The sequence below is a fragment of the Dasypus novemcinctus genome, chromosome 11 (genome assembly GCF_030445035.2).
Source record: "Dasypus novemcinctus isolate mDasNov1 chromosome 11, mDasNov1.1.hap2, whole genome shotgun sequence".
Classification (NCBI taxonomy): Eukaryota; Metazoa; Chordata; class Mammalia; order Cingulata; family Dasypodidae; genus Dasypus; species Dasypus novemcinctus.
The window spans coordinates 87,709,204-87,736,295 of record NC_080683.1 but is presented as its reverse complement, the minus strand read 5'-3'; the positions used below and the strand labels follow the sequence as shown (position 1 = coordinate 87,736,295).

The 27,092-nt window shown below is 39.1% G+C and overlaps 1 protein-coding gene and 1 long non-coding RNA gene across 5 annotated transcripts in view; one reads left to right on the top strand and one right to left on the bottom strand.

Annotated features, from left to right (window-relative positions):
* Positions 1-323: 323 nt before the first annotated feature.
* On the bottom strand, positions 324-21,743 carry LOC139440005 (uncharacterized). Its single transcript, XR_011650113.1, has 3 exons — positions 21,630-21,743; positions 18,905-18,979; positions 324-636 (listed from the first exon to the last, which is right to left on the bottom strand). It is a non-coding gene; the product is annotated as an uncharacterized lncRNA (long non-coding RNA).
* Positions 21,744-22,058: 315 nt separating this feature from the next.
* Positions 22,059-27,092, top strand: part of REV3L (REV3 like, DNA directed polymerase zeta catalytic subunit) — a 254,937-nt gene continuing 249,903 nt past the window's right edge. For all 4 annotated transcript variants that reach the window (XR_009188015.2, XM_058307291.2, XM_058307290.2 and 1 more), the window contains exon 1: positions 22,059-22,565. Coding sequence is in view for 2 of the 4 variants with exons in the window: in XM_058307291.2 (XP_058163274.1) it covers positions 22,427-22,565 (139 nt within the window). In the remaining 2 variants the exon portion in view is untranslated. The remainder of the gene's footprint in view (positions 22,566-27,092) is intronic.

Here is a 27,092-nt window from a genome sequence, read left to right as displayed (position 1 = left end):
CCCTGCTTCAAATGTTCCTTTTCCTTCAGACTACAGAATAATGTGTTTGTGTAGTAAGATTACATCAGAAAAGCCTGTGAATTCATGTGATTTACTCAATGATCCTATTCTGCTTCCTTTTAAAGATAAAGAATGCATTTAAGTTGTCTGTGTATGACACTGTGGTAATTCCTTAGAAGGCTCCATTCAAACAGTGAATGGTATTACCTTATCTTAAAACATTAAGAGCATAGCCATATCCTTGGGTCTTCATTTTCCCTCTAGACAACAACATCATTTAATAGTTATATTTATTTTGAAAGAGAAAAATATGACACAAGTAATTACTTTAAAATAATTTTAATTTTTCTTTGTATAAGAAACACTTCCTCATAAAACATTTACTTTTTAAAAATCTTATATTAGAAATAAGTTACAAAATCTGTGTAAGATGGAAGAAACAACAACTATAACAAAACAATCACCACCACCACAGCTTCTAATCGTAGGCCAGATCAAGGTGCAGATCTCATGAAAACAAGCTGCTCACATTCCCAGAACCATAATCCCCTGGGAGGAATCTTGTCCTCTTTAACTTGCTGGGTGGCAGAACCCATAGGAATTACTCACACTATGAAAATCCCAAAGCATGGTCACCTAGGGGGAAATGAGGAGACAGATATGACTTGAGCATGATAATTATTTTCTTGTAATAACAGTAAAGAAAACAAACCCTTTTAAAGGTAAAGGCTGAATGAGCTCCAACTTCAACAGATAGATAAATGTATATGTATTTAGCAACCAGCATTTGTTACCAAAGGAGGAATATACACAATGTATGCTTGCCAGTATTCTCTAAGGCAGTCAAATTATTGATTATATACATTTAAATAGTATTTAAAATAATTTAAAAAAACATTTTTTCAGAGCTTGCTATGTATCGACACACTGTTTCAGATACTTCACATGGTTTATTTCACGTAATCCTCATAATAACATTATGAGGTAAGAGCCATTATTATTCCTATTTTACAAATAAAGAACCGAGGCATAGGGAACGTAACTTACTTGACTAAGATCATACAACCACAATTCAAGCCCAGGTACCTTGTCTTCAAAGCTCTTGCTTTTAATTTAGTTCCATTTTTAATCCCATTATCACACAGAGCTAACTATTCCTCTAAGACTGTAAATTCTAAGTTTCTATTCTGTGAACTTTCTGCCTGTCTCTCTGACTCATTGTCAGACTCTCATCCTTTCCCAATTTGCTTTCTAGTTTCACTTGCTTTTTTTTTAAAGTGCTTATTTTTAAAAATTTATTTATTTTTAATTAAAGTTAATAGATCACAAGGAATGTTACATAAAAAAAACAAAACAGAAGAGGTTCCCATATATCCCACTCCCCACCCTCTACATCATCACTTGCTTTCCTGCACAGCCTAGACTCTAGTCATTTCAGCTATGCCCAGAATCACCAGCCCAGGCCTCTCCTGCTGCAGTCAAATCAAGGTGGCCCCCTCCACCAGTAACTTCTGCCACTAATACTGCTTCCTAGCAGCAAAACATTACTACTGATTTAGTTCACAAAAAATTCATGCTGCCTGCTTTTAAGTGGACTTTTGCTACTGCTCAGCAATCCTTTCATTGACCCTTCCCACATCTACATCAGCTATTTCAAACCCTTCCAGGATTAAATCTCCAAATGCACCCATCTATCCTTTTGTAGAATATTTTACCATGGATTTATTTAAAATTCATCTGAAGTATGGTTACTGGATAAAATACAGGATGCCTGGTTAAATTTGAATTTCAAATAAACAAGGAATAACAGTTTAGTGTAAGTATGTCCCAAATACTGCATTATAGATATACTTAAATAGCATTGAAAATAATAAAAAAATAGCAAACATTTATTGAGGTCTTACCATGAAAGTTATTTTCTGTCATCTACTGTATGGTCTTTCACTGCTCTATTCTTTCTTTAAGCAAAGAAAGCATTCCTCACGGGCAAGTCCTGATTCAAAAGTTCCCCTACAATCTTGACTATAGAATAAGTAATAAAAATGTCTGAAATGCAGTATTTTGGATGTACTTATACTATGATATTTTTCCTTGTTTATTTGAAATTCAAATTTAACTGGGCATCATGTATTGTATTTTATCTGCATGGGACATACAGTAAAAAAAAAAATCATTGATCAAAATTCAAAAGTTAACTGGCTGACCTATATTCCTCCTCTTCTACTTTCAGTATACTCCGGTTATCCCTACTGTTGCAGATTCTATTAATGGAACCATCTGTCACCCCTCCCTGAATCCATGCCCTTTGCATGTCACTTTGCATTTTCTCTCACTAAAGAGGTGAACTCTATTGTCCTACCCCTTGGATCTGGCCATGGCCATGTAACCTCCTTTGGTCAAGAAAATGAGGCATGGGAGGCAGACCTGGCCCAATGGATAGGGCGTCCGCCTACCACATGGGACGTCCGCGGTTTCAAACCCCGGGCCTCCTTGACCCGTGTGGAGCTGGCCTGTGTGCAGTGCTGATGCGTGCAAGGAGTGCCATGCCACACAGGGGTATCCCCCGCGTAGGGGAGCCTCATGTGCAAGGAGTGCGCCCCATAAGGAGAGCCGCCCAATGCCAAAGAAAGTGTAGCCTGCCCAAGAATGGAGCCGCACACATGGAGAGCTGACACAACAAGATGATGCAACAAAAAGAAACACAGATTCCTGGTGCCACTGATAAGGATAGAAGTGGTCACAGAAGAATACACAGCGAATGGACACAGAGAGCAGACAACTGGAGGGGGGGGGGGGAAACGGGTGGAAATAAATAAATAAATCTTAAAAAAAAAAAAAAGAGAGAATGAGGCAGAAATACCAGTGTGTCAGTTTGGAGCTTAGGCCTCAAGTGGCCTTGTATTTTTTTGTCCTCTTACACTTCTTCCATGTCCATAAGAAGGATATGCCCAGGCAAGCCAGATCATCACAGGGGGAGGATGAGATAAGTGAAACAAAGTCCAGCCTAGAGCAAAGTCCCTAGTTGAATTGCAGATTATAGCTCAGACATGGGAGCTATAATCATAATTATTGTCTTAAGCCACTGTGTTTGAGAGTGGTTTGTTATATAGCAAAAGCTAATGGATAAATCTACTCTGAAAAAATTGTTGACCTTACCCAACTTTCTTCTTTCTTGTACTCCCAAACTGCTGTGAAAAGTATCCTCTATTTGTTGCTTCTACTACCCCCTCATCACTTTTTTTTTGTCATCCATAACATTTCTCTTATAACTGACCAAAACCCTAATTGTCAATCATATAGTTTTGGCCTTGTCCTCATCCACTTTGGCCTCGTACAGCACCTGACACTGCAGATCACTTCAGTGTCTGTTAGATTTCTCCCTCCTTGACTCGACTGCCTAGTCTCTATTTCTTTGATGGTTCCACCTATATCAGTGCTTATCTTCCCTCTTCCATTCTTCTGAGTTTATTCATTTCTCCAACAGGAACCATTGTATCTCTGCCCCACAAATCTTTATCTCCACCTCCAATCTCCCATTTAAGCACCAGTTTAGTTGTTTCTTAAACCTTAGCATGCATCAAAATCACCTGGAGGGCTTGTTAAAATTTAGATTGCTGGGACCCTACTCCTAGAGTTTCATAGTCCCTAAGTCTGGGGTGGGGCCTGAGCAATTGGATTTCTAACAGATGATGCCGATGCTGTACCAGGGATCACAATTTGAGACTCACTCCTCTAGTTTCTTATCGCCAAATAACAGTCTTTACCTTTATTGGTTATCTACAGGTGCCTCAAATATCACATAATAGTGTCAACAAGGGATTTTAAAAAAATTTTTATTGTAAGCCCTGGGAACCAATTTGGGCTAACTAAAGGGAAAAAAAAAGGAATTTATCAGGGAGCTCACAGAATCAGTGTGAAAGCTGCAGAACCATGCTCCAAAAAATAAAGGAACCAGAGAAGAGACTATTTGACAGTAGGAGCACTGCCTGTAGCCTGAAGAAGTAAACTGATTAAACTTATGTTCTTTTATTATTAAAGATACTTAAATTACATAAAAAATGTAGAAGGTTCCCATATGCCCCATTCCCTGCCCCTCCCACACTTTCCCTCATTAACAACATCCTTCATTAGTGTGGTACATTTTTTACAATTGATGAACACATTTTGGAGCATTGCCACAGAGTGTGGATTGTAGTTTACATTATAGTTTAAACTCTCTCCCATACATTTCTGTAAGTTATGACAAGATACATAATGGTTTGTATCTGTCACTGCAACATCATTCAGGACAATTCCAATGTCCCAAAAATGCCACCATATTGTACTTTTTTTTTTAAGGTACTTCATTTACATTATTGTTACATAAAAAATATAGGGGATTCCTACATGCCCCACTCCCCCACACCTCCCACATTTTCCCACATTAACAACATCCTTCATCAGTGTGGTACATTCATTGCAATTGATGAACACATTTTGGAGCATTGCCACTAAGCATGGATTAAAGTTTACATTGTACTTGACACTCTCCTCCACCCAATTCTGTAGGTTATGGGAAGATATATAATGGCCTGTATCTGTTGTTGCAATGTCATTCAGGACAATTCCCAAGTCCTGAAAATGCCCCTGTATTATGTGTTTTTCCCTTTTCCTGCCCTCAGAACCTCCAGTGGCCATTGCCTCCGTATCAGTGATAAAATTTCTTCCATTGTTAGGATCACAATAAGTCTATAGTAGAATACTTCTAAGTCTACGTTAGACCACAGTTCATTCTCCAATCCTGAGGATTCTGGGATGGCGATGTCCACTCTGCTTCCAAATGAGAGGGGGCTTTGATTCCATAGGACTAATGGATGGGACTCTCTTGCTTGCAATGGTAGACTCTCTTGGTTCCTTGGTATGGTGACTGTCCATCCATCACCTCCTTGTTAGTTGTCCTGGGTGAGACTAATGAACTGGAGAGGAGGTGTTGCAACTCTGTTGAGATTCGGGGCCCAGCTGGCACATGGACAGCCCAAAGATTTAAGTCTCTTGGACATACATCTATTGCTTATTAACTATAAGTTTAACTATAAGTTCACACAGAACAGAACAGCCATGTATAGGGAAACCACAACTGAATCCAACTCTGTCATCCTGGGTAGCATAAATTCCAAAGGCCCCCTGGCAAGGCACCAAACTCCTGAGTTAACTGCCCTGACTATGGTGTCTGGATGTCTCCAGAGCCCTCAGGAGCCCTACTATTTGGGGTAGTATCTACTTTGGCAGTCAATGAGATCCTGCTGAGATGTGCATAAGTGTAACCTCTGGAATGACCTCCAGACTCACTTTGAAGTCTCTTAGCCACATAAACTCATTTGTTTTTACCTTTCCCCCCTTTTGGTCAAGGTCTTTTTCCAATTGCACTGTTAGTTGGTGCTTGGTAGTAGTTTCTCAGTGTCATGGAGGCTCATCCCTGGGGGTCATGTCCCATGCTGGGTGAAAGGTAATGTATTTATATGCTGGGTTCAGCTTAGAGAGAGGTCATATTTGAGCAACAAGGAGGCTCCCAGGAGTTACGTAACTCTTAGGCATCAACTTATGTTGAGTCCCTCTGTTCAACATTCAATTCCAAATGAGAGTCATCTGCCCATTCCTCACTTTACTAAAGCATGACAGAAAGGATTATAGTGGGAGTAGCCACCAAAGACTTTTCTTCTTTTCACACCTTCTTAGTTTAGGTCCTTAAAAACAAGCAGATGGATTATTACAATAGCCTCAACTGGTTTTCTTCCCCATAATCTAACCTCCAATTCTTTCTCCATATCATGTTCAGTTATCTCTTTAAAACGCGTCATCTTCTTCTTTGCCTTATCTGGTGTAGTATTTCTGCTTTATTTTATTTTAAGGTACCTAGCTTTTCTTTATGCACAAGAGGTTGGGATACTTTTGCCTTGGCAGACTCATAAAATGGAAAAGTAGTCTTAGACAAGGACCTAATCCCTCAATAACTTGACAGGGGCCAGAAGTGGAGTCCCAAAATTTTGAATAGAGACCCCTCTAGGTTGAAAGAAAGAGAAATGTCTATCACTAGACTGAAAACTCTCTCAGGGCAATATTCCTCCTCGTATCCCCAGCACTCAGCACAACACTTAATGAAACCTTCTTCCACAGTCCCTCTCTACTTAGATAACTGTTTGCATCTCCTACTCATTTCCTGCTCAAAACATTCTGACTCCCCAATACCTGCTTACATCCCTAAACTCCTTAGTATACAAAGCCTTTTATAAACTGGTTCCAACCAATTTTCTTAGGCATTCCTCCATTCCTCACACCGCCAACCAATTTTCTCCTGTTCTTCTTGGTTATACTTTCTGGAAGGCAGCTATGCTCACCACTATACCACCAATGCTGTAAAGCTGGTTACACTTTTTGAAATGTCCTTCTGCCATGATATCTACTCTACCACCCCTTTCAAAGTCTAGTTAAGATGTCCAGCATCCCAGGTTCTGACTAGTTATGTTCCTACCCTAACTCCCACCACCCAGGTACTCCTTAACTCCCTAGTTAATTTTTCTCCTTGAAGAATTTATTGTTACCCTGTTTATATACATAACTTCATAAGAGTTGAACACTTTCTGTAGTTTATCCATCTTTTCTACTCCTCAGAAACTACTCTAGTGCCTTACACATAGTGGGTGATGAGTAAAATATGTTGAACAGATGAATATAGGGGTATTCATAATGTGGGGCTAGTGTTTGGGCTGGTCCGCTTGGGGTGGCCAGCCTGTGGCTATGCCAGGCATTCCTGAACTGTTGAAATCAGGGGGCATAATAGTAGCTTGGAACCAGAGGGTGATTCTAAGTCAAAGATCAGCAGGTTAAGTAAAATAACAGGAAGCCAAATACAAGCACCAAGTCAAAAGGGCCAAAGACAGAACCTGAGATGAAGGGTATGTAATCAGGCAGAGACACAGTAGAAACAGTAGTTTAATCCCACCACTGCATTAATGGTTTGGGGAGCAGATGTAGTTCAGTAGTTGAAGGCCTGTCTCCCACGTACGACGTTCCAGGGTCAATCCCCCATTCCTTCTAAAAACATAACAAAACAAAACAAAACAAAATAATAGATTGACAGCAATCTGGGACAGTGAACTTCCTTAGGGACCCATTGATAGCATTTATCAACCAGTGAGTGGTTTATTGGTAAAATGATATTGGTAAAGATCTAGAAGCAGCTTTGGCAGCCACTTATCACTTCTAGCAAAGAAACATACGCATGAAAATTTTTAAAAATTAAAATAGCAAATATAGAAAAATCAAAAATACCTGGCTTTGAGAAACAGATTTGAGCTCATTTAATTGCTTCCTCTCTATCACCTTAATTTGTTTTACTCATTTGCACATGTTCACATTTAAGTTCTAAAGTATTTTTTTGATTCCTTGATATTATGGACAAAGAAAAAAATATTTTAAAAGAGACAGTATCTGAACACCCAATACCAAATGCAAAAACTTAGAATTTTTTTGCTAATTTTTTAAGAATTTTAATCTATCCACCAGTAAAGCTACAAGAACACTGTAACTAATTGCCACTGATTTTTCTAAATTAACTTTTCATACGAAAATTCTAGGATTATTTTACAATAGTTAAAAAAAAACCTTAAAAACTTTTTATAAATCCTGAATATAAGAAGTATATATTTTATTATTGAAAGCTCTAAAAAGCTTTATCCCTACAGCTACCTTGCCCTATAAAGCATTTGTCTGCTTGTCTACCTGTGAGGCTGAGCAACACTCTGCCACACACTGTGTTTCACTATACTAATTAGCACCAAGCATTGTGGCAAAGACTAATGTCCACATGAAAAACAAAGCAAAATTCACTTTAAATCCTATTGTAAATATGCAAGAGTCCTCAGCATGAACTCTAAAATAAATCTTTCCTTTGAATTAAATGATAAAGTACAGTTTTAAAGCCTGTATTATTCTTCCTAACATTATTGAGGATAAACTCTTTATATTAGTTTCTTTAAAAGTTTTTAAAACTTTTAAAAAAATATATTTATTTTCCCCCTTCCGCTCCTTCCACCCTGCTGTTTTTGCTGTCTGTGTCTCATTTTCTCTCCTCTAGGATTCACTGGGATTTGATCCTGGAGACCTGATGGGGAGACAGGGTCCCTGTCAACTGCGCCACCTCAGTTCCTGGTTTCTGCTGTGCTTCACCTTGCCTCTCCCCTTGCCTCTCTTTTGATGTGTCATCATCTTGCTGCGTGACTCACTTGCGTGGGTGCACTGGCTTACCACGCAGGCACTTGCATGTGCACTGGCTTGCTGCACGGACAAGCTTTCTCTTCTTTTTCATGAGGAGGCCCCACAGATTGACCCCAGGTCCTCCATATGGTAGGCAGAAACTCGATAACTTGAGCCACATCTGCTTGCCAAAACTTTTAAGTTTATTTTTTTGGTACCAAAAAAGAATAAGATGATCGCTTACCAAGGAGCTAGGTGAATTGGATTTCACTCACCATTGGGGTCTTCAGCAAGTCATTTACTCTAAGTCTCATCATAAGATCTAAAGACTTGACTCATTTCAAAAGTTCTTGACAGGAAGACTGCGTGAGAATTGCTGGTGGACATTTTGATTTGGTAGTTTTGAGATGTGAGAGCCTTGGTAACTACTTTTCAAATCCCTATAAGTGATTCTGATGCATTTAATGGTTAAAAACCAATACCCTAAATAATTATTTAGGTTTTTTATAATTCTAAAAGTATAGTTTTTACCTACACTGGAATGTTAATACTCCTAGCTTTCATCATTACTCTTCCTGTTAATGAATAAGAATATTTTAGGAAACTATATAAACTGCCTCTAAATCATGAATAATAGCTGACAGTTATTGAGTGCTTACCAGTTCTAAGAAATGTACATGGATTAACTCACTTATTGTATATAATTCAATCCTTACAACAGTATGAGGTTTAGGTACTAGTATTACGATCTTTCATTAGAGATGGGAAAACTGAGGCACAGAAAGTAATTTGGCCAAAGTAACACAACAGATAAGTAGGGAAATTGGGCTGCAGAGCCTAAACCCTTACCCAGTATACTATAACGCCATTCAATAAATGACCTATACGCACTGACAGTATCTAGCGCTGTTTCCTACCCAAGTAGGGCTGCTTTCCCTGCTACTACAGGAAAAACGAAGGGTGTACTTTTGGAAAAATCTGTGGGATCAGAAATGATGGGGGGGGAATATGAGAAAGGCAAGAATGAAAGGACTCAAGGGAGCAGAGAAAGGCCCTGGCCCAAAGAATGGATTGACAAAAACCCCTCTAAAAGAGGTAATTCTTCCTAGGAGTGATTTTCCATCAGTCATCATTTCATCCCAAAATACCTGAGAAATTTTTGACTGGTCAAATATTAATTTTGTTTTAGAAATTGACCTTTTTTAAAAAAAGATTTATTTATTTATTTATTTCTCTCCCCTCCCCCTCTGCCCAGTTATCTGTTCTCTGTGTCTATTTGCTGAATCTTCTTTCTCCGCTTCTGTTGTTGTCAGCGGCAGGGGAATCTGTGTGGTTTTTTTTTGTTGCGTCATCTTGCTGCGGCAGCTCTCCAGGTGTGCAGCACCATTCCTGGGCAGGCTGCACTTTCTTTCGCGTTGGGTGGCTCTCCTTAACGGGTTGCACTCCTTGAGCGTGGGGCTCCCCTACGCGGGGGACACCCTGCGTGGCAGGGCACGCCTTGCGTGCATCAGCGCTGTGCATGGGCCAGCTCCACACGGGTCAAGGAGGCCCAGGGTTTGAACTGCGGACCTCCCATGTGGTAGACGGACGCCCAACCACTGGGTCAAGTCTGCTGCCAAGAAATTGACCTTATTGAATGAACTAGCCCCAAAACTTTAAGTGAAACAGGCAAGTAAGCACAAAGTTAAGGGAGAATGAGAGTATGGTAATAATAATTGAAACAATTCAGTCTGTTAATTGTTCTGCATGAACAAAGGAGAATTTATAACACTATGCCTTGTCATATACAGCATGTGATATAGATGAGAGAAATTAATACATTATAAGGTATAACCTTAGTACAGGGGAACAGATATTCTAGAATGGGGATTCTTCCCCTTCTCTATGAGCTTTCAGTCTAAAAACAGTTCAGACAAATGCAGAAGCAAGCATCTGTTTAACAAAAATGGAAGTATTCCTCCTTCATTCATAAGACTAGTCTTTTGTTTCACTTTTCAGACTTGGCAAAAACCTCTGATTTACATTTTCATCTTTAAGGCTAGGTCTTCTTGACTAAAGTCAAATGGAGAATGAAATTACCTGCTAATTCTGGCAAGAGAATTTCAGCTCCCTGCCCACAAGAATTTGTGAAAATAAATGTTTTAAAAATAAATTACCATTCAATTGCCACAGTTCTGGCTTGAGAACATTTGGTGAGAGCACGGGGTATAGTTTCCCAGTACTTTTCTTTTTAAGTATAAAAACACACATATACAAAGGTTTCTTATAACTTTGAAAGAACAGGGTGGCATGCTATTTCTTGACAGGCTGACCTTTACACAAAGAACCTCCGCCTTTAGCAAGCTAAAAATTACTGTTACTGATTGCTTCAAAAGATCACTGCTTGCCTCAGAAAGCTGCATATTTTGCCCAAGTCATACAGAAGAGGTTAGATGGACACCATTTGGTCATCAAATGTGCAATGTAGAGGGCAGGGGAAAATTACTCCTGCAGGACCAATCATATGCTTGGGACTGTGCACAGAAAAGAAGAAAATGTCAAATATGATTCCTAATATCAAGAAGTTTACAACTTATTGATTATTGATGATATTTGGGCTACATCTTACATATTTTTGCAATCACCCACAGTATCTAAGATAGGACTTTGTAGATATAAAAAGTTAAAGTACAAAAAGCATAGAATTAAGCAATAAAATACATGCTCAATATAGGTGACAAAGAGATAACATTTGAGATAGTGCCATTGTAATCTATGAAATAACTATAAAATCTTATTCCTATTCTAACCTTACAATATTTTAATTTTGACCATGTATTAACACAGGAATGTTCCTACTCATACTTACTGAACTCTTTATGGCAGAAAAGGGCCAGGTCAGGTTTTCCTAGAGGCAAGGAGATTAGGCATATTCTGGGCTAGGGCATCAAGAGCGGCTGAGTCTCATCTGTATCCTTTCTCAGATAGCCAGGGAAACTAGCCCCAAACAATAGCTTTTTTAAAAATTCAAATTATTGACAAACTGTTTTTTGAAACAATTTCCCCTTGGGTTCTTTGATCCTATATTAAAATATTGACCCTACATTCATTTATCAAACATTTATTGAGCACCTCCTATATATCAGCAGTGTGTTCCTCTCTTATTTCCCTGTTCTCTTCACTCTATACCTTTTCCCCAACTCCTCCAACCCTTGCTCATTTCTCATCCCTATTCTTCTTTATATATTTATCTTTAATCCTTCAGAATATCTATCAGTCACCAGAGATTCCCATAACCTTTAGCCAACTGTCTTCCCACATATCCTACACATCCGTAACTGTCCAGTCCAAATGGAAGAGGAGGCTATTGTGTTTGTAAGGTCTGTAAGGTGTGTAACTTCCTGCTACTGCTACACTTCATTTATCACTCCTTCTCAATCTTTCCTGGTAGTATCTCCTCTAGGGAATTATTTGGCTGTGGAAATTCCTCAATGCTCTGAGACTGTCTTCTCACTTTCTACTCTCTTATGCCCCTCTCTCCATCCTATTGCCAAGTTAAAGAATGAATTTCTTTTGATTTATGGTCCTGACACTCAGTAAGCCTGTTGCCCATACATTTATCCAGATGACTCCTTATGAAGGAGATTTGAAAATTCATTTCGCTCAAAGAAGCCTTTATTCCTCACCCTAGACTAGGTTAGCCTCCTTTACCATGTGACTTCATTCCACCCTGTCCTTTTCCTTTGAAGTATTCATCATCTCAAATTATCTATTTAATGGCTATCTTGTCCATTAAACCAGGGGTCAGCAAACTACTGCCCATGAGCTAAATCCAGCGCAATGCCTGTTTTTTAAGAAAATATATTTTTTAAATTGTGGAAACATACATATATATGTAATAAAACTTGCCATTTTAACCTTTTCTAAGTGTTCAATTCAGTAGCATTAATTACATTTACAACATTGTGCTACCATCACCTCTCCATTACCAAAACCTTTTTATTACCCAAAACAGAACCTCTGTACCCACTAAGCAATAACTCCCTACTTTCTCTTCCCCCAGCCCCTAATAATGTCTAATAAATCTTCTGTCTCTATGAATTGCTTATTTTAAATATTATATAAAAGAGGAATCATAAATTGTTTGTCCGTGTCTGGCTTATTTTACTTAGCATAATATTTTCAAAGGTTCATCCTTATTGTAGCCCCACTGTTTTTTTAAAATAAAGTTTTATTGGAATACAGCCATGATCTATCATTTATGGCTACTTTTGCACTTCAACAAAAAAATCAGTAGTTTTAAGATAGACAGAAAGGCCAGGGAAGCCTGTAATACTCATACTTCTCATTTTCTCATCTCCATTTCCAGTACCTAGCATAATGCCTGATACAATAAATATTTTTTGACTAATTGTATTTCACATTTAGGCTTTAACCCACCTAGTCACAGTGATATGAATAAGATCACAGTAATTGTGTAACTTAGCATTATAATCATTAGTTAATAGATAATATAGTATTCTAGTCCAAGAGGGGAAACAGAAATTAATCAAATAATATGCAAATTAATGGGTTATTACAACCAGAGGTAAATGCTATGGAAGAAAGGAATACAGTAAAATTAACATATATAAAAAGAACATAATTGAATATGGAGTATTTGGGAAGGCTTCTCTGTGGAAGTGATCTTTGAGCTAATATCTAAAAATGAGTTAACTGGGCAAAGAGGAAGAGCAAACCAGGCAGAAAGAATATCGTATGCAAAGCTTTTGCAGAAAAAAGGAGCATGGCATGTTCTTATCAAATAATGATCAAAAAAGTAAGTTCCTTGAAAAGTTAAGGATAGGATCAAAAATGGAAGGAAGTTTTCAGCCTAAAAATGTTTGATGATATTTATAGTAACATAAGATTTGAAACACTGTTGTTGGTCAACAGTAGAATAGTGGTTAAGTAAACTGTGGTATGTCCACAGCACAGCCTGTTCTGTAGCCATTAAAATAATGTAAATGAAGAATTTTAATTTGCATGGAAAATGCTTTGGCTATAAGAATTATTCCACTATGTATTTTTTAGAAATAAATGGAATAAAATGTTAATACTGCCTTGGCATGGGATTGGGTGTTTCATGTTTTTGATATGGTTTTCTATATTTTCCATGCCATACATTTAAAACTTTCAAAGTTTAAAAATATATTCTACTGAAAAAAATAAGGAAATACAAGGATCGATCTGTTCCCTTCACAGCTAAGAACAGGTTTTCCTAGGCTCTGGATGTAGAATGAAGATCAAAATGCAAGAGAGTTCAGTGTCAATAACAAAAATTATCAGTGGAAGTTTTCCTGGAATGTGATATAAGCTGAATATAAAAGTGCAATGGGGATTTTCCAAGCAGGGAAAACTACCCTGAGATATGGTACTCCATAAAGACACCTTGCTTTTGAGATTTTCTATCTTGAGTATTTAAATTGGGAATTTAATCTAACCTTATTCTGGTGTGTTTGATCTCTCCTTGACTATCTATAATCCATCTGAAAGGTTCCAATATCAACCCTGGATACTTCAATTTACATAAGGGTCCTGGAGAGCTTAGGTATCAGTTCTAATCTTACTCTATTCTGAAAGTTTCTTTTATTTCTGTTCCTCAAACATCATCTTTAATTTACAGGCTCACTGCCTCCTCCCTTAAGACTATTACTGCTAATTTATGGAAGTCAGGTAGTTGTTTTAAAAAACTTTTTGCTTCTCCCAGTAACTAAATTGTTATAAAGATATGAACAGAGAGAAGATCTTTGTTCAGGAAATGCTCTCACCACAATGACTAATGCGACATCTCTTTGGTCTAAAAAAAAATAAAGAGTGTAAAATGAAACCCCATTCTTTTGGCCCAACACTAATTTTTATTAATAATGCAGCTAATAAATATTTATGTCCCTAACTTGCAGCCAGGCAGATGCTATGAATCAACTGTGTAACCTGTATAAAGCCTTTCAGTACTGGGTAGCTTTGATGGCAATTTCCTTAGGAATTTGTCATTCTTACTTAGGCCTTCCAAATTCCTTCTGGGAGGAAATGAGTTACTTTCTTTCCCATCATGGTTTCACTAAGGCAAGAGACTGCATGAAGAGCTGGGTAAAAATTTCCTTTCCGCTAGATCAGGGTTAGCAACCCTGGCACTAATGACACTTGAGACCAGATAATTCTTGGTGTTGTGAGCGTTGTCCTATCCACTATAAGATATTTAGCCGCATCCTTGGTCTCTACCCATTAGAAACCAGTAGGAATCCTTCAGATGTGATAATCAAAAATGTCTTAAGACATTTCAAAATCACCCCTGGGTGAGGACCACTGGACTAGATGCATCAGATCTTTAACCCTACAACAGTTAAGAAAATGAAATACAATGAAGGTAAAGAAAGAGATAACAATCAGAATAATTTACCTTGAGTTTTACTGAATTTATTACAATACAAAACAAACAAAAACATACAAATTATAGAATAAGGGAGAAAACATGAGTTTCCTTAAATCAGTAAGCTTTTCTGCCTTTTATCTAGTTCAGAGATGAATGAAAACACATTACCAAGATAGGCTGTTTCCTTAAGGAGAACTACTAGTATAGAGATCTTATTCAGGAAATTCTAGGGTATAGGAGTAAAAGTAACAAATCTGGAGTTAGGAGGCATAGGTTCTTGTTAAGGAGCTTCATTTATTTGGGCCTCAGTTTTCATACGTGAAATGGAAGTAGTGGGATAAAGAAAGAGATGTTTGTAAATTGCTCTTTCAATTTTTTAAACCCAATAAATGTAGGACTTAATATTCAATAAATATTGGATTTATATATTTGGAGCTAGGACATAAAAGATGAAATACATGATCCCTTCCCTCAGGGAGATTACAGTTTACAAGACAAATGACAAGAAACCATAATAATGTAAGAGTTTAAAACTGAAACATGCACAAAAGATAGTGGAAGTCTATAAAAAAACACCTATCAGGGTTTCAGGGAAACCTTTACAGTGAGACAAGCATTTTACCTAAAACTGGAAAGAAGAATTTTGCCAGGAGGCAAGAAGGGGGAAGGTATTCCAATTAAAAAGGCAAATGCACAGAGGGTCCATGCTTTTACAAAAAGAATGGCATGTTTGAGGAATTATAAGTACTTCAGTAGCTCTAGAGGATAAAATGGAAAAGAAGGTAAAAAAGGTTGAAGTTGGGTATGTAGGCCAAGTTATGAGGCTTGTATGTCAAGAAAGTTGTTTTCATACAATTCATAGTTTTCAATATATGTGGCAGACAGATCATCCCTGCAGTTGTGTGGAAGATAAGTTTGGAGGAGAATGAGCCCAGGGATGAATCAATACTGCAATAGTTACCTAAAGCAGGGTTCTTAACCATGGACCCCAAAGATTTCAGGGAGTCTGTGAGCTTGAATTGAAAAAAATCAAGTATTAGATTTATTTTCTTTGACCTCTAACATTGAATGTCATAATCTGCTGCTATATTCTGAGAAGGGGTCTGTGGAACAAAAAAAGGTTAAGAAGCCCTGATCTAAAGGTAGTGAAGGTTTCCAAAAGGACAATGATTATGTGGAAAGGAATAGGGATTATTCAGGAAAGAATGGGCAGGACCTTGTAAGTCAGAATGTTGGGGGATTTATAGCTAAGGTTTATTGAACATTTTACTAAGCGTGCTTCTTGTACTACTCATTTAATTCTTATAACATCCCTAATAGGGAAAGAAAACAGGTCAATTTGCTAAAAGCTAATTTTCTGAAGAATCAGTTTGCTAAATTTACCAAAGATTTGTTTTAGGGTATATTCATCTTGAATATATTTAATAAATGAATTCCTTGGTACAATTACTTATTAATGAACTGGCTTTTGTTGAAATGACACAAAACTTAAGTATATACTATTATCCCTATTTTATTGAGAAGAAAACTGAGGTTCATAGAAACTAAGGTTCACAGTTAGCAAAGCAAGAGCTTCTGATCCCTAAATTGCTAATAGTATAGGGATAAAGGAGATGGAATCATCTGTGATATCTCGTTTCAGTTCTGTATGCATTCTTGAATCAAGAACTAAGACTTGGGAAGCAGATGTGGCTCAAGCAATTGGGCTCTGTCTACCATAAAGGAGGTCTGGGGTTCAATGCCCAGGGCCTCCTCGTGAGGGCACGCTGGCCCATGTAGCGAGCTGGCCTATGCGGAGTGCTGGCCTGTGAGGAGTACTGCCCCGCGCAGGAGTGCTAACCCATGCGGAGAGCCGACGCAGCAAGATGATGCAACAAAGAAACATGGAGGAGAGAGAATAAGAGAGGCAGCAGATCAGGGAGCTGAGGTGGTGCAAGAGAATGATCGCCTCGCTCCCACTCCGGAAGGTCCCAGGATCAGTTCCTGGAGCCACCTAATGAGAAGACAAGCAGACACAGAAGAACATACAACGAATGGACATAGAGAGCAGACAATGGAGGGAGGGGGAGAAATAAATAAATAAATAAAAACAACTAAAACTTAAATTCAGAACTAAAAGATAAACAAACCTCAATATAATATCATAGTTTATTACAGCAGCTTCCCTAGTTTTTCCTTGGCTCTCCCTCCTACATTGGCCAAATTATGAAGATAATGAAGATAAGATGGTTCTTTTGCTTTTCTGTGGGTCTATGCTCTTTTTCTTAACTCCAGAAATTGCCTTCTATCTGGAGTTAACTACCATTTATATGCATATGACACATAAAACCCACTAATAACCTCTAAACTTTCCTCCTAAATGTGTTTCATTACCCATATTACAATAAATATGCATGATACAAGGCTACACAAATTCTGTACATATCTGCTACCAATGTCAAAGGATTAATATTTGAAAGTTAACCATCAAGTGCCAATAGATCTATAGAAGGTTATTATTTTTCTGACACTGGGGAAAAAAATACACCATAATTCTGTTCTCTGATTTATGAGAATTTGAAATCTTTCTAACTTGACTGTGTATTTTGCTCTGCCTATTGAGAATCACTAGCAAAAACTCCATGACCTTTCTTGAGTCTGTAGTGACCAAAATTCCTACCTGCAGATAGTGGAGTCTACTCTAGGAGAGTGGAGAGCAGGAAACCCTCTTTGGGAGCATTTAGATATGAATATTGTCACGGTGGCACGCAGTAGATGTTATATGTCCTACACAATGAAGAACTGTTTCACCCAAAATGCCAGAAGCCCCAAGCTCAGAGTCCACTTAATGATCATGCTACCTGTACAATCACACAGGGCGGTGTGCCTGGTTTAATGCTCTGCAGTTGCTGTCTTGAATAATTTTGCTTGAATTTATGTTTTGTAAATGAAGTTCAAAGGTACAATGAAGCATATATGTGAGCAGAGGAGATATAGGCAAGGTGTGTGTCCATTCTTTCTTGCTGCAGCATTTGCATACAGCATTTAGGTTTCCTCATGAATGCAGAATTCTGGTGGACCTACAATGTGAGGGAATTCAGAGACACAAAGCAAGTACAAGGTAATTGTGTTATGTCCATGACTGAGTAAAAATGGAGGCACTGACAGCTGAGAGGCCATGCTTGCCATCTGAACTATAAGTTGCTTCAAATGCAAGAAAAAGAGCAATGGCATTCTAATAAATACAAGTGAACTGAAGAATCTTATTACTATCCTTTATATTTGCATATACTTTTCTCTATTAGCCTACCATTTATGCTGAAAATGACTTAGAATGAGGAGAAAAAACAAAGCAACCCATAGTTCTTTTCTTTCAGTCCTTTCTTAGATGTGTAGGATGTGTGCACTGATGAACGGAAATAAAAATTTTTGTGCAGTGTTTACAATATTCTAGTAAACACGAAATACATATGCATGTACAAACTACAAAATAAGAATTGTGTAATTTCAGCGATTCCAATGTTTTTTATATTTGCATTTAAAAATGGCACTGTACAATATAAAGATGAACAGTAAAATTTATTCTAATAATTAAAATTTTAATTTTTCTTAACTTAGAATGCCATTTAAAAGCAAAAATAAAAACAAAATACAAAAACAAAACAAAACAGAATGCCATGATAAGTTGAGGGAGAGATGGTGGAAGAAAGAAAAAACTTTATATTTTAGTGCATATAATGACACCTTTTTCTGCTTTCGAAACAAGGGGCAAAATGTTTTCATTTTGCACTGGGTGCCACAAATTATATAGTTGACCGTGACTGAGTTAGTTTAAGAAGAAAGGAATTAAGGCTATTATTTAGCTAACAGATCTCTGAGTGTAACAAAGAACCAGGCTTGGATAAAACATAGCTAAAAACAGAAACTACAAAGAATCACGGACTTCCAGCATCACCAACCAGACAGCACCTATGACTCCAGAAACAGATGCTAGAACTCCTCCCTAGCTTCCCAGAAAACCAGATATCTCCACCATAGTGTTTGCCAGAAGATTCAATCTCTATCAATGCAGCTGAAGCATCATTTTGCTCACTTTCTTATCCAAGCCTAGAATGGGTGCTTAAGATTGCTGGAAACTAGGTCATACACGGTGATGTGCTAAAGCTGGCTTCTAATTGTTAGCACCTTTTCTGAACTCCACATTCAGAAGCTTCGACAGTTTGGGAATAACTGCATCATGAGAACTGGCCAATGCTACAAATCAGGGTTCTCCTGGTCCCCCTGCCATTGTTAAACGCTTACCAGAACACCGCTGGTCTCATGCCAGCAGTCTAGCTGCAAGGGAGTCTTGGAATTGTAGTTTTAATATTCCAGCTTCTAAAGTACAGAAAAGGAAGATAGAAAGGGGTTGGATGAGTGTTGAGTGAACCATCTGATAGTATATGCCACAAAATTATGGTAGCCATTGCCTTCTGTTCTACATTATAAATTGCTAGTATGCAGATACTAACAAACATTAAACAGTGTTGGTACAGATGGCTAAGCAGGCTTTTATGAAAAGCATGACATGATAAGTACAGGTCAGTGAACTGAAAGGGATGATAAATGTTAAGGGATGTGACTAAAATTCATTTCTATGATGCTAGATTATAAACTCTAAAAGGGCAGAAATCACATCTGTCTTGTTTCCTATCTCAAATCACCTTACAAATAGTAGCCACTCAACAAGAAAAGATACTTTATGATATTAAATATAGATTCAGAGTTCAATTTTCACATTTCCATATACTATGTAGGTAAGACAATTCCTAGTGATTTTACTGTTTTTAGATGAGTTAGATTTCTGGATGGCAACAGTTTACTATTATACTTTCACATACATTATCTCATTTAAGCCTTATAATATCTCTGAGAAATTAAGACAGGAAATACTATCAACTTCTTAGATGTGGAAACAAATTCCAAAAAATAAAATTATTCTTCCAAACTCATTTAGCTAGTAAATAAATGATGGTTTGAAATTCTCATAGACTGACTCAAAATTTCAATGCTTTTATTCAGGAAGATTATTTTTATAAAACAAAACTGATAGCGACTAATTTGAATGTGTTCAATCTGAGTATCAACTTAAACTAAATTATATGTAATGCACACATTATTTCATGCTGCAAATGTTTTTCTAGAGTGAACATATTCTTGGAATTCTAGGATTTGAAGGTTGTAACTGCCATTTCTTAAAGTAAATGATGTTGAATCATGTGGCAGGGGGAAAGAAACATGCTTCTAGAAAAAACTAATCTGTGACTTTTATGCTTTTTACCAGTTTCTAGTTAGGAAAAGTATAATTTAAAAATTAAGGATGCACCTGATTATAGAATTGTACAAAAGTTCTCAAATTTCATATTGCAGAAGAATAAGGGGTAGGAAATGGGTTAACAGTACAGATTTTCAGGTCCTATCCCAAAAAATGATTAAGGATTAAAATATAAAATACTGAAAAACACCCTAGTGCCATAGAACACTATGGAAATCACTGGAATTCATAATTCTGACATTACCTTGTGCAAAATAGTTTTTATTTTATTAGAAAATGCATTTTAGCAAGGTAGTCCTATCTTTAAATCACTTCCATAGCCACCTAAAACTTCAGATCCATTTAAGAGAGTTTGCATCTTAACATTATTAGATAATTTCCTGTATATTAGTAGAACTCTTGCCACCTATGTTTATAATCATGCTCTGGGGTTGGAAACTGCAGGCTAACTTACTGTGGTAATCAGTCTCAAATCCCTTGGGTTATAAATTCTTATTACCGTTTATATGTTATGGAATTTATAGACAGCTTATTTTCAGGGGCCTGTCCTTTTGGGCCTTTTGATTTTTCTACTTGAAGAGCCACAATGGTTCCAAATGAGATCTCGTAAACTGCTTTAAATATCGCTACCTAATGATGATTAACTTGCACCTGTATGATACAGAAGTGTGAAACAATGATCTCTACTTTTAATGGATTGAAAATGACTGTCAAAGACCTAATTCAGGGGCATATTTTGAATTTGAAACTAGGGTTTCTGTCTCCTATGGCTTATAAATTTTTTGTTAGGAAGAAATACTTAAGAAAGTTTTAAGAAAAATCTCATTTTACGGAAGAGGAAACTGAGGCTAGAGAGACCAAAGGACTTGTCTAAGGTCAGGCCCACTATTAGTGATCAAAGCAGACAAAAACCCATCAATTCAAATTTAATGGGCAACCCAAGCTGCACCTGTTATCCCACCTTCTTTTTTTTTTTTTTAATTCCACAACTGTCCTCCTACCTCAACCCTCTTGATTCTGGGATAAAGCTGTTTTCTCTAACGGTCCTTCCTCACCTCCCATATGCCTTCGGATAATAAACCTTGCACAAGGTTTTAATGAGTTAACACTGGAGTCTATTCTCTAACGCGGTGACTTTCACGCGCCTTCTCCATCAGCCAAAAATTTCTCTGAAAGGCTCTTAATCCTGCATTCCGCTGGGGAGGGATGGGGAGGAGGGAGGCCACCGGCAGCTGACAAGTCCTTACATGTACACGCGCGTGCCCGGGCGGCAGTCGGCGAGGCCGAGGGGGGGAGGGCCCAAGGAAGGCTATACGAGGGCGAGAGGGAAGGAAAGGGGCGGGGGAGAAACACCACAGTGGGAAATCCCTGTACACTGGATCTGCCAACCCCTGGCAGAGGCCAGCAGAGAGCCGACCGTGAATAAATCTCTTGAACTGGCGGGGCTCAGATACTGCAGCAGCACAGGGGAAAGCGAGGGGAGGGGGGAACGGCTCGCGGGGCGCGTTCAGAAGGAAGCGCCAGGGCGGCCCTTTTATAGGCCGAAGCCCGCGCTCGCGCGTCCTCGCCCCTCCCTGGCGCCGCCCCCGGGCCACGCGCGGGATCCGCGGCGTTACCTGAGAAGGGCCAGTTTCGCCGCCAGCTCTCCCGCGAGGCCGCGAAAGCACGAGATCTGCGCCTCGTCTCCCACCTCCCGCGGGCGGGCTTTCTTACCTTGTAAAAAACCTTCTCCGTCGCTGCCCCCTCCTCCAAGCAAGAATGTGAAATGGCGGTCGGCGAGGCGAGCGCGAGGGCCGCAGCTTCGGCCAATCCCGCGTAACCGCCAAAAGGGCCCAGAACACTGGCGCCCTCCTCCCGCGAGCCCCTTGGAGCACATCCATGATATCGGCGCTCCGCCGCTCTCTCCGCTGCCCCAAACCCAGGTGGCCGTACCCACCGGCCGAGTCATCGATACCCCGCGCCGGGCGCGGGCCCTGCTTCCATTTACCTCTTCCCTTGCTGCGTGCCCCAGGGCGGGTAGAAAACACCCCCTTGGCGCCCCCTCGGTGTCCCGCTCGGGCGCCCGTCCGGCTCCCCTCCCTTTCCCGCCGCGTTCCCTCCCCCAGCTACTCACAGCCCTCCCTCCGCCACACACACAACCCCCTTCTCCCCTCCCCCAGTGGTTGCGTCCGTGACATCATCATCATGGCAACAAGAGCTGCAGCCTGGGACCGCGGAACCCGTGTGATCCCCGGCGGCGGCGGCAGTGGCGGCAACGCTAGCACCGACGAAAGTGCGAGGGTTTCTCTCCTGCTGCCCCTCGCCGGGTCCTCCTGAGGAGGTGGCAGCAGCAGTACCAACACCGCCCCGCCCGCCACCGCTCCTCACGGTGTCTGAGTGTGAGGGGAGGGGGCGTCGCGCCGCTGTTGTGGGGCCTCCGCTGCGGAGAGAGCCGCCGCCGCCGCTGCCGCTGCCGCTGCCGCTGTCGAGTCGCTAGTGAAGGGGAGGCGGTGGCGGCGGCGGCGGCGAACATGTTTTCAATGAGGATAGTGACTGCCGACTTCTACATGGCCAGCCCGCTGCAGGGGCTGGATATCTGCCAATCTCCCCTCACCCATGCCCTTGTCAAGAAGGTGCCGGTGGTGCGAGTCTTCGGAGCGACCCCGGCAGGTAAGCGGGCGCGGGGCGCGGGCGGGAGCCGGCGGGGTGCCCGGGCCGCCCTCCTCGCCGCGCACACGCGCACTCGCCCACTCGCCGCCGGCCCTCTCCGTGGATCGCTGCTGCGTCTTCCCTCCCCTCCGCCCTTCTTGCCTTTCCTCTGGTGCAAGACAAGAGGCGCAAAAATGTGGGTCCGCGCGAGCGCGGCGGGCGCCCCCCCTTCTCGGGGAGGCGGGGAGCGCCGAGTGTTTACACTGAGCCGGGCGGCGGAGAGCTGAATCCGGACTCCTGGGTCGTGGGCAGGGGGAGCGAGCTCCCGCGAGGATGGCCCGGGTGGCCGCGCCATGTCCTCGGTGCTCGGGTTCATAGGTCCGCGCGCTGAGGTGGGTCACGGCTGGGACCACGAACACCGCCAGCGTCTCCCGTGTGCGGCTTTCTGGAAATGGCTTTACGAGGAGTGGGGAAGTGTCCGCTCTGCTGTCAGTCGCTCTTCTTAGCTTCTTCTCAGCAGCGCTCTTCTCTGCCGCTTCGGGAGGTGCTGGAGCCTGGAGAGAGTGGCGCCTGGGGCCAGATAATCTTTTTCTTTGAAGCGACCATGTGGCTCTGCTGTGTGTGCAGGTCGTGACTGGGGATAGGGCCGCTTTCCCAGGTGCAATGCTTTCGGGGAAATGTGACTCCTTGGAAGTAGGATATGCGTGTTTATGTTGCCCAACGTAGATCAGCCCGCTTAATGGGTTGAATTTATTAGGAATCATAGCTAAATTGAGCAGCCCAAACATAAAAAATGTCCCCATGTTGCGTAGTAGGATTGCATTTTAAATATACACATTAAAACAAAACAACAAAAAACAACCCTGTTTTGATGAATGAATGGGGTTGGGATCCAGCCTTAGAGAGAAGCTATGTTCTCAAAAACTCTTGGGAGTTTAGGATAATGTACATATGACACTTGCCAAATTTATAAGGTGTTTTTAATTGCTTTGCTTTTCTACGTCCTTTGGACTGCCTATTTAAGGGAGCTGCCTCCTAGATAAGCGATGCCCTTACCTCTAACTAGGTATTACCCTATGGGACTTTAGGTAGCATTTCCCACTTGATGCTCCTTGCCCTCATCACCATTCATCTTACTGCTACAGTCAGTTTCTGTGGAGTACCTAGATAATACAGCACTTTCCCAAAAAACAGTCATTCTAAGTTATCTTTTAATGTGAATTCTCCTTGTTAAAAATTCGCATGGAGTTAGTGAGGTTTGGTATAGTATTCCTTTTTAATATAATAGTGAAAAAGATTTTGATGATATGGACCTTGTAAGAGAGGGAATTTGGTGTTAGCAATTAGTTGGAAGTGAAATACTTGAAACTTTGATCATGGAGGCTGGAAAATAGAGGCAATAAAGTGTTCTGGAGGATAGGTTTTCTGCCCTGTTAAATATAGTGGTGCTGTCTTTGTTTCTAATGGGAATTTCTGTGAAATGTATTGTTTGTTCTTACTTTAGGTACAGAAGAAGGATAAGACAGTGATGTTTATTTAGCTCTGTTCAGCCAGGTTTCCAATATTATAAAGTGGCCATACTAATAGGATATACTGTGGTATTTCTGTGGTTTACTGCTTGTATGGTTTGGTTTACTTTTCTACACTGTTTGTTCCTCCATACAATTCATTAAATATGTATCCCTGAGTGATTTTCAAGCTCTATCTTATAGGAAAGATTTGTTTGTTAAATAAATGAATTTCACTGTAAGTTATAGTAATTCTATTGTGTGAGAGAATATTCTTTTTTAAAAAATAAAAGACCGTGATGTACTTTTGTGTTTCTGAATATAGGAAAAAGAGACACGTAAACTATGATGAAAATTATTATTTCTCCCCTCCTGGACATCTTAAAATAGATTACCATCACCATCACCTTCAAATGTATAATGTAAATGAATAAAAGAGTAAGACACTTTTTTTGGGACATACATTGAAATGTATAAAACTTGATACAGAGAAATCCAAATTTCAGAAATATGAGTTTGATATAATAGTTCACAGTTTCAAACATAAAAATGTTTGTGTTTCCTCAACAGGAGGAAAAATTTGAAGTCACTGGCATTTAGGGTTTATAGCTTTCAGAAACGAATCCAACATTTTTAGCAAGTCAAAAACTTCCAGTGAAATTAGTATTAATTAAAAGTAAACAAAAACTGCAGAATTGTCTACTTTTCTATTTTCTCCCCAAAGAAAACTAGTCCAGGTCATCTAGTAAAATAAAACTTAAAATAATTACTATAAAAGAGCTGCCAGTTTAGCTTAGTAAAAGTCTGAGTTTTTGAATGCTAGAAGTTTTTAATGAAGACAAATTTGTTTGAAAGTACAAACTATGTTTATATATTTACTCTTGAGTTAATGAAAATTTGTAACACATGATAAACCTACTCTAAGTGAAGTATTATGACCTAAGTCTTTCACATATAGGAGTTAATTTTTTATTTTATTTTATTTTGAAAGAAGCTTTTGGTTACCTAAATGTTACTTGGAAAATATAGGGGGACTCCCATATACTCCACTCCCTCCTCCTCCTCCCAGACTTTACCCCATTAACAACATCTTTCATTAGTGTGGTACATTTGTTACAATTGATGAACACATATGGAGATAATTTTTGAAGTCTTTAATTCTTTACCTTGGTTTGGAGAAAAGATGTTTTTAATTGAGTTCCCTTTACAAATGTGATCCTCAAAAATAGTGGCAGAAAATTTTCCCAAAGTGGTCATTTAGGAATTATAAATCCTAATAGAGATCAAAGCAATACAATTTTACTAGTTCAGTTTCCATATCATTGCGTCACATGTTTTTCTGCTTTAGAAAACAGTCCAGTTGACTTCTGATTGTCCTGTGATTTGAGGACATATCTTGAGTAATTTAAAAAATGAATTAGTAATGTGCTTTGAATTAAAAAAAAAAAAAAGCTCCCATACCTCTAGTTGGCATAATCTGTAAAGATATAATGAAAGTGGCATATTCAAATTTGAATGGTAAATTCTGACTGAGTGATTTAATCCCTTTCTGACTGAGGATATTGAATCCTGAGAGAATTACTTTAAATATTCTTAATGTGAGTGATGGAATTATTTTAATAAATGAAAACCTCCTCTGCTTTTAACTCATTTTTTAAGTGTCTTGAACATTGTTTTGACTTAATATAGTAAGCAATTTCATTTGTAGAGATGGTTACTATATAACAATATTTTGGTAATTTGTATTAATGGAGGGAAGCAAGGTCTTTGATAACAGAAACACAGGACAATGTTTTTTACTGAGATTTGAATATGGGTTTGACAGCCCAGGGAATTCACTTCAAATACAATCCTGAGGCTTCACTGTAAAGATGTGGCTCAGGTGAACCTGAGAAGCTGTCCAGTTTCCATATTCCAACTCTTGTTTAGTTGCTTGATGTAACTCACTTCGTGCTGAGTTTAGACAATTTTCTCACTTTTCACTGTACCAGGTTAAACAGAATTATCCTTTCAAAGAGCTTCCCTGCTGAGATGCAGAGTAGGAGTAAATAGAAGAGTGTGTGATGTCCACAAAGCAAGTAATTAACCGAAGTAGGCCAAACAGACTATAGAGGGAGCTGCTTGTCTTTTAGATTGCAGTAAGGCATTCTGCCAATCCCTGCTCTAAATCTTCATCTAGCTCAGTGGATATTTTAGTAGATGGTCTAGATACTCTCAAACATGAAATAAAGTTTACAAGATAATTTGATAATTCTAAGTTGCTATATAAATCTACATAGGTATTTATTTGAATTATAAATGTATATTTTCTTATATTTTACATTTTATTAACTATAATAATTACCAAAATAACATCACTTCTTTTTTGTAAATTGGTGGATTAAGTATGAAAACTATAGCATATACCAACAAATTTTTATTACAGATAGTTTCTCTAATAAAAGTCTTGTTGCTCAGAGCCTTTATAAACCATTTAAAATATTTAAGATCATATAATACACAGCTGATATTATTAGAGAGATTTTCAGGAACACTACTGAGATTTAGTGACTCTCATCACAAACAATATTAGTCATTTTATTTACTAGGAATTTGAATTGCTGAGTAGCAAATTTTATTGCATTTTTATATTTTATTCATATCACAATCAATAAATCAGAGGCTTAAGCAGCAGCCCTCTTAAATCTTTGGGTGCAGTAGAATCTGTGACTCACTAACAGTTATGCGTGTAGAGTTATTTTTTAGGCATTGTTAAGAACAATTTTTATACTCACAGTGTAGTAGAGATGATACACGTGTAAGCATAAGTCAAATGTAGTATAATTGGACTATAATAGGAATATGTTTAAGTCATAGCAAGGGCTTAGCAGAGGGCATAATCATTGACCAACTGGAGGGCAAAAAGAGGAGCCAGGGAAGGCTTCATGAAGGAAGTATGGATTAAGTCATTGTAAAGGAATTTTTAAAGAATATAAAAATTCTGATAGAGGAACAGATACAAGGTAATTGACGAATGAAGAGAAAAGTGCTTTCTGCAGGG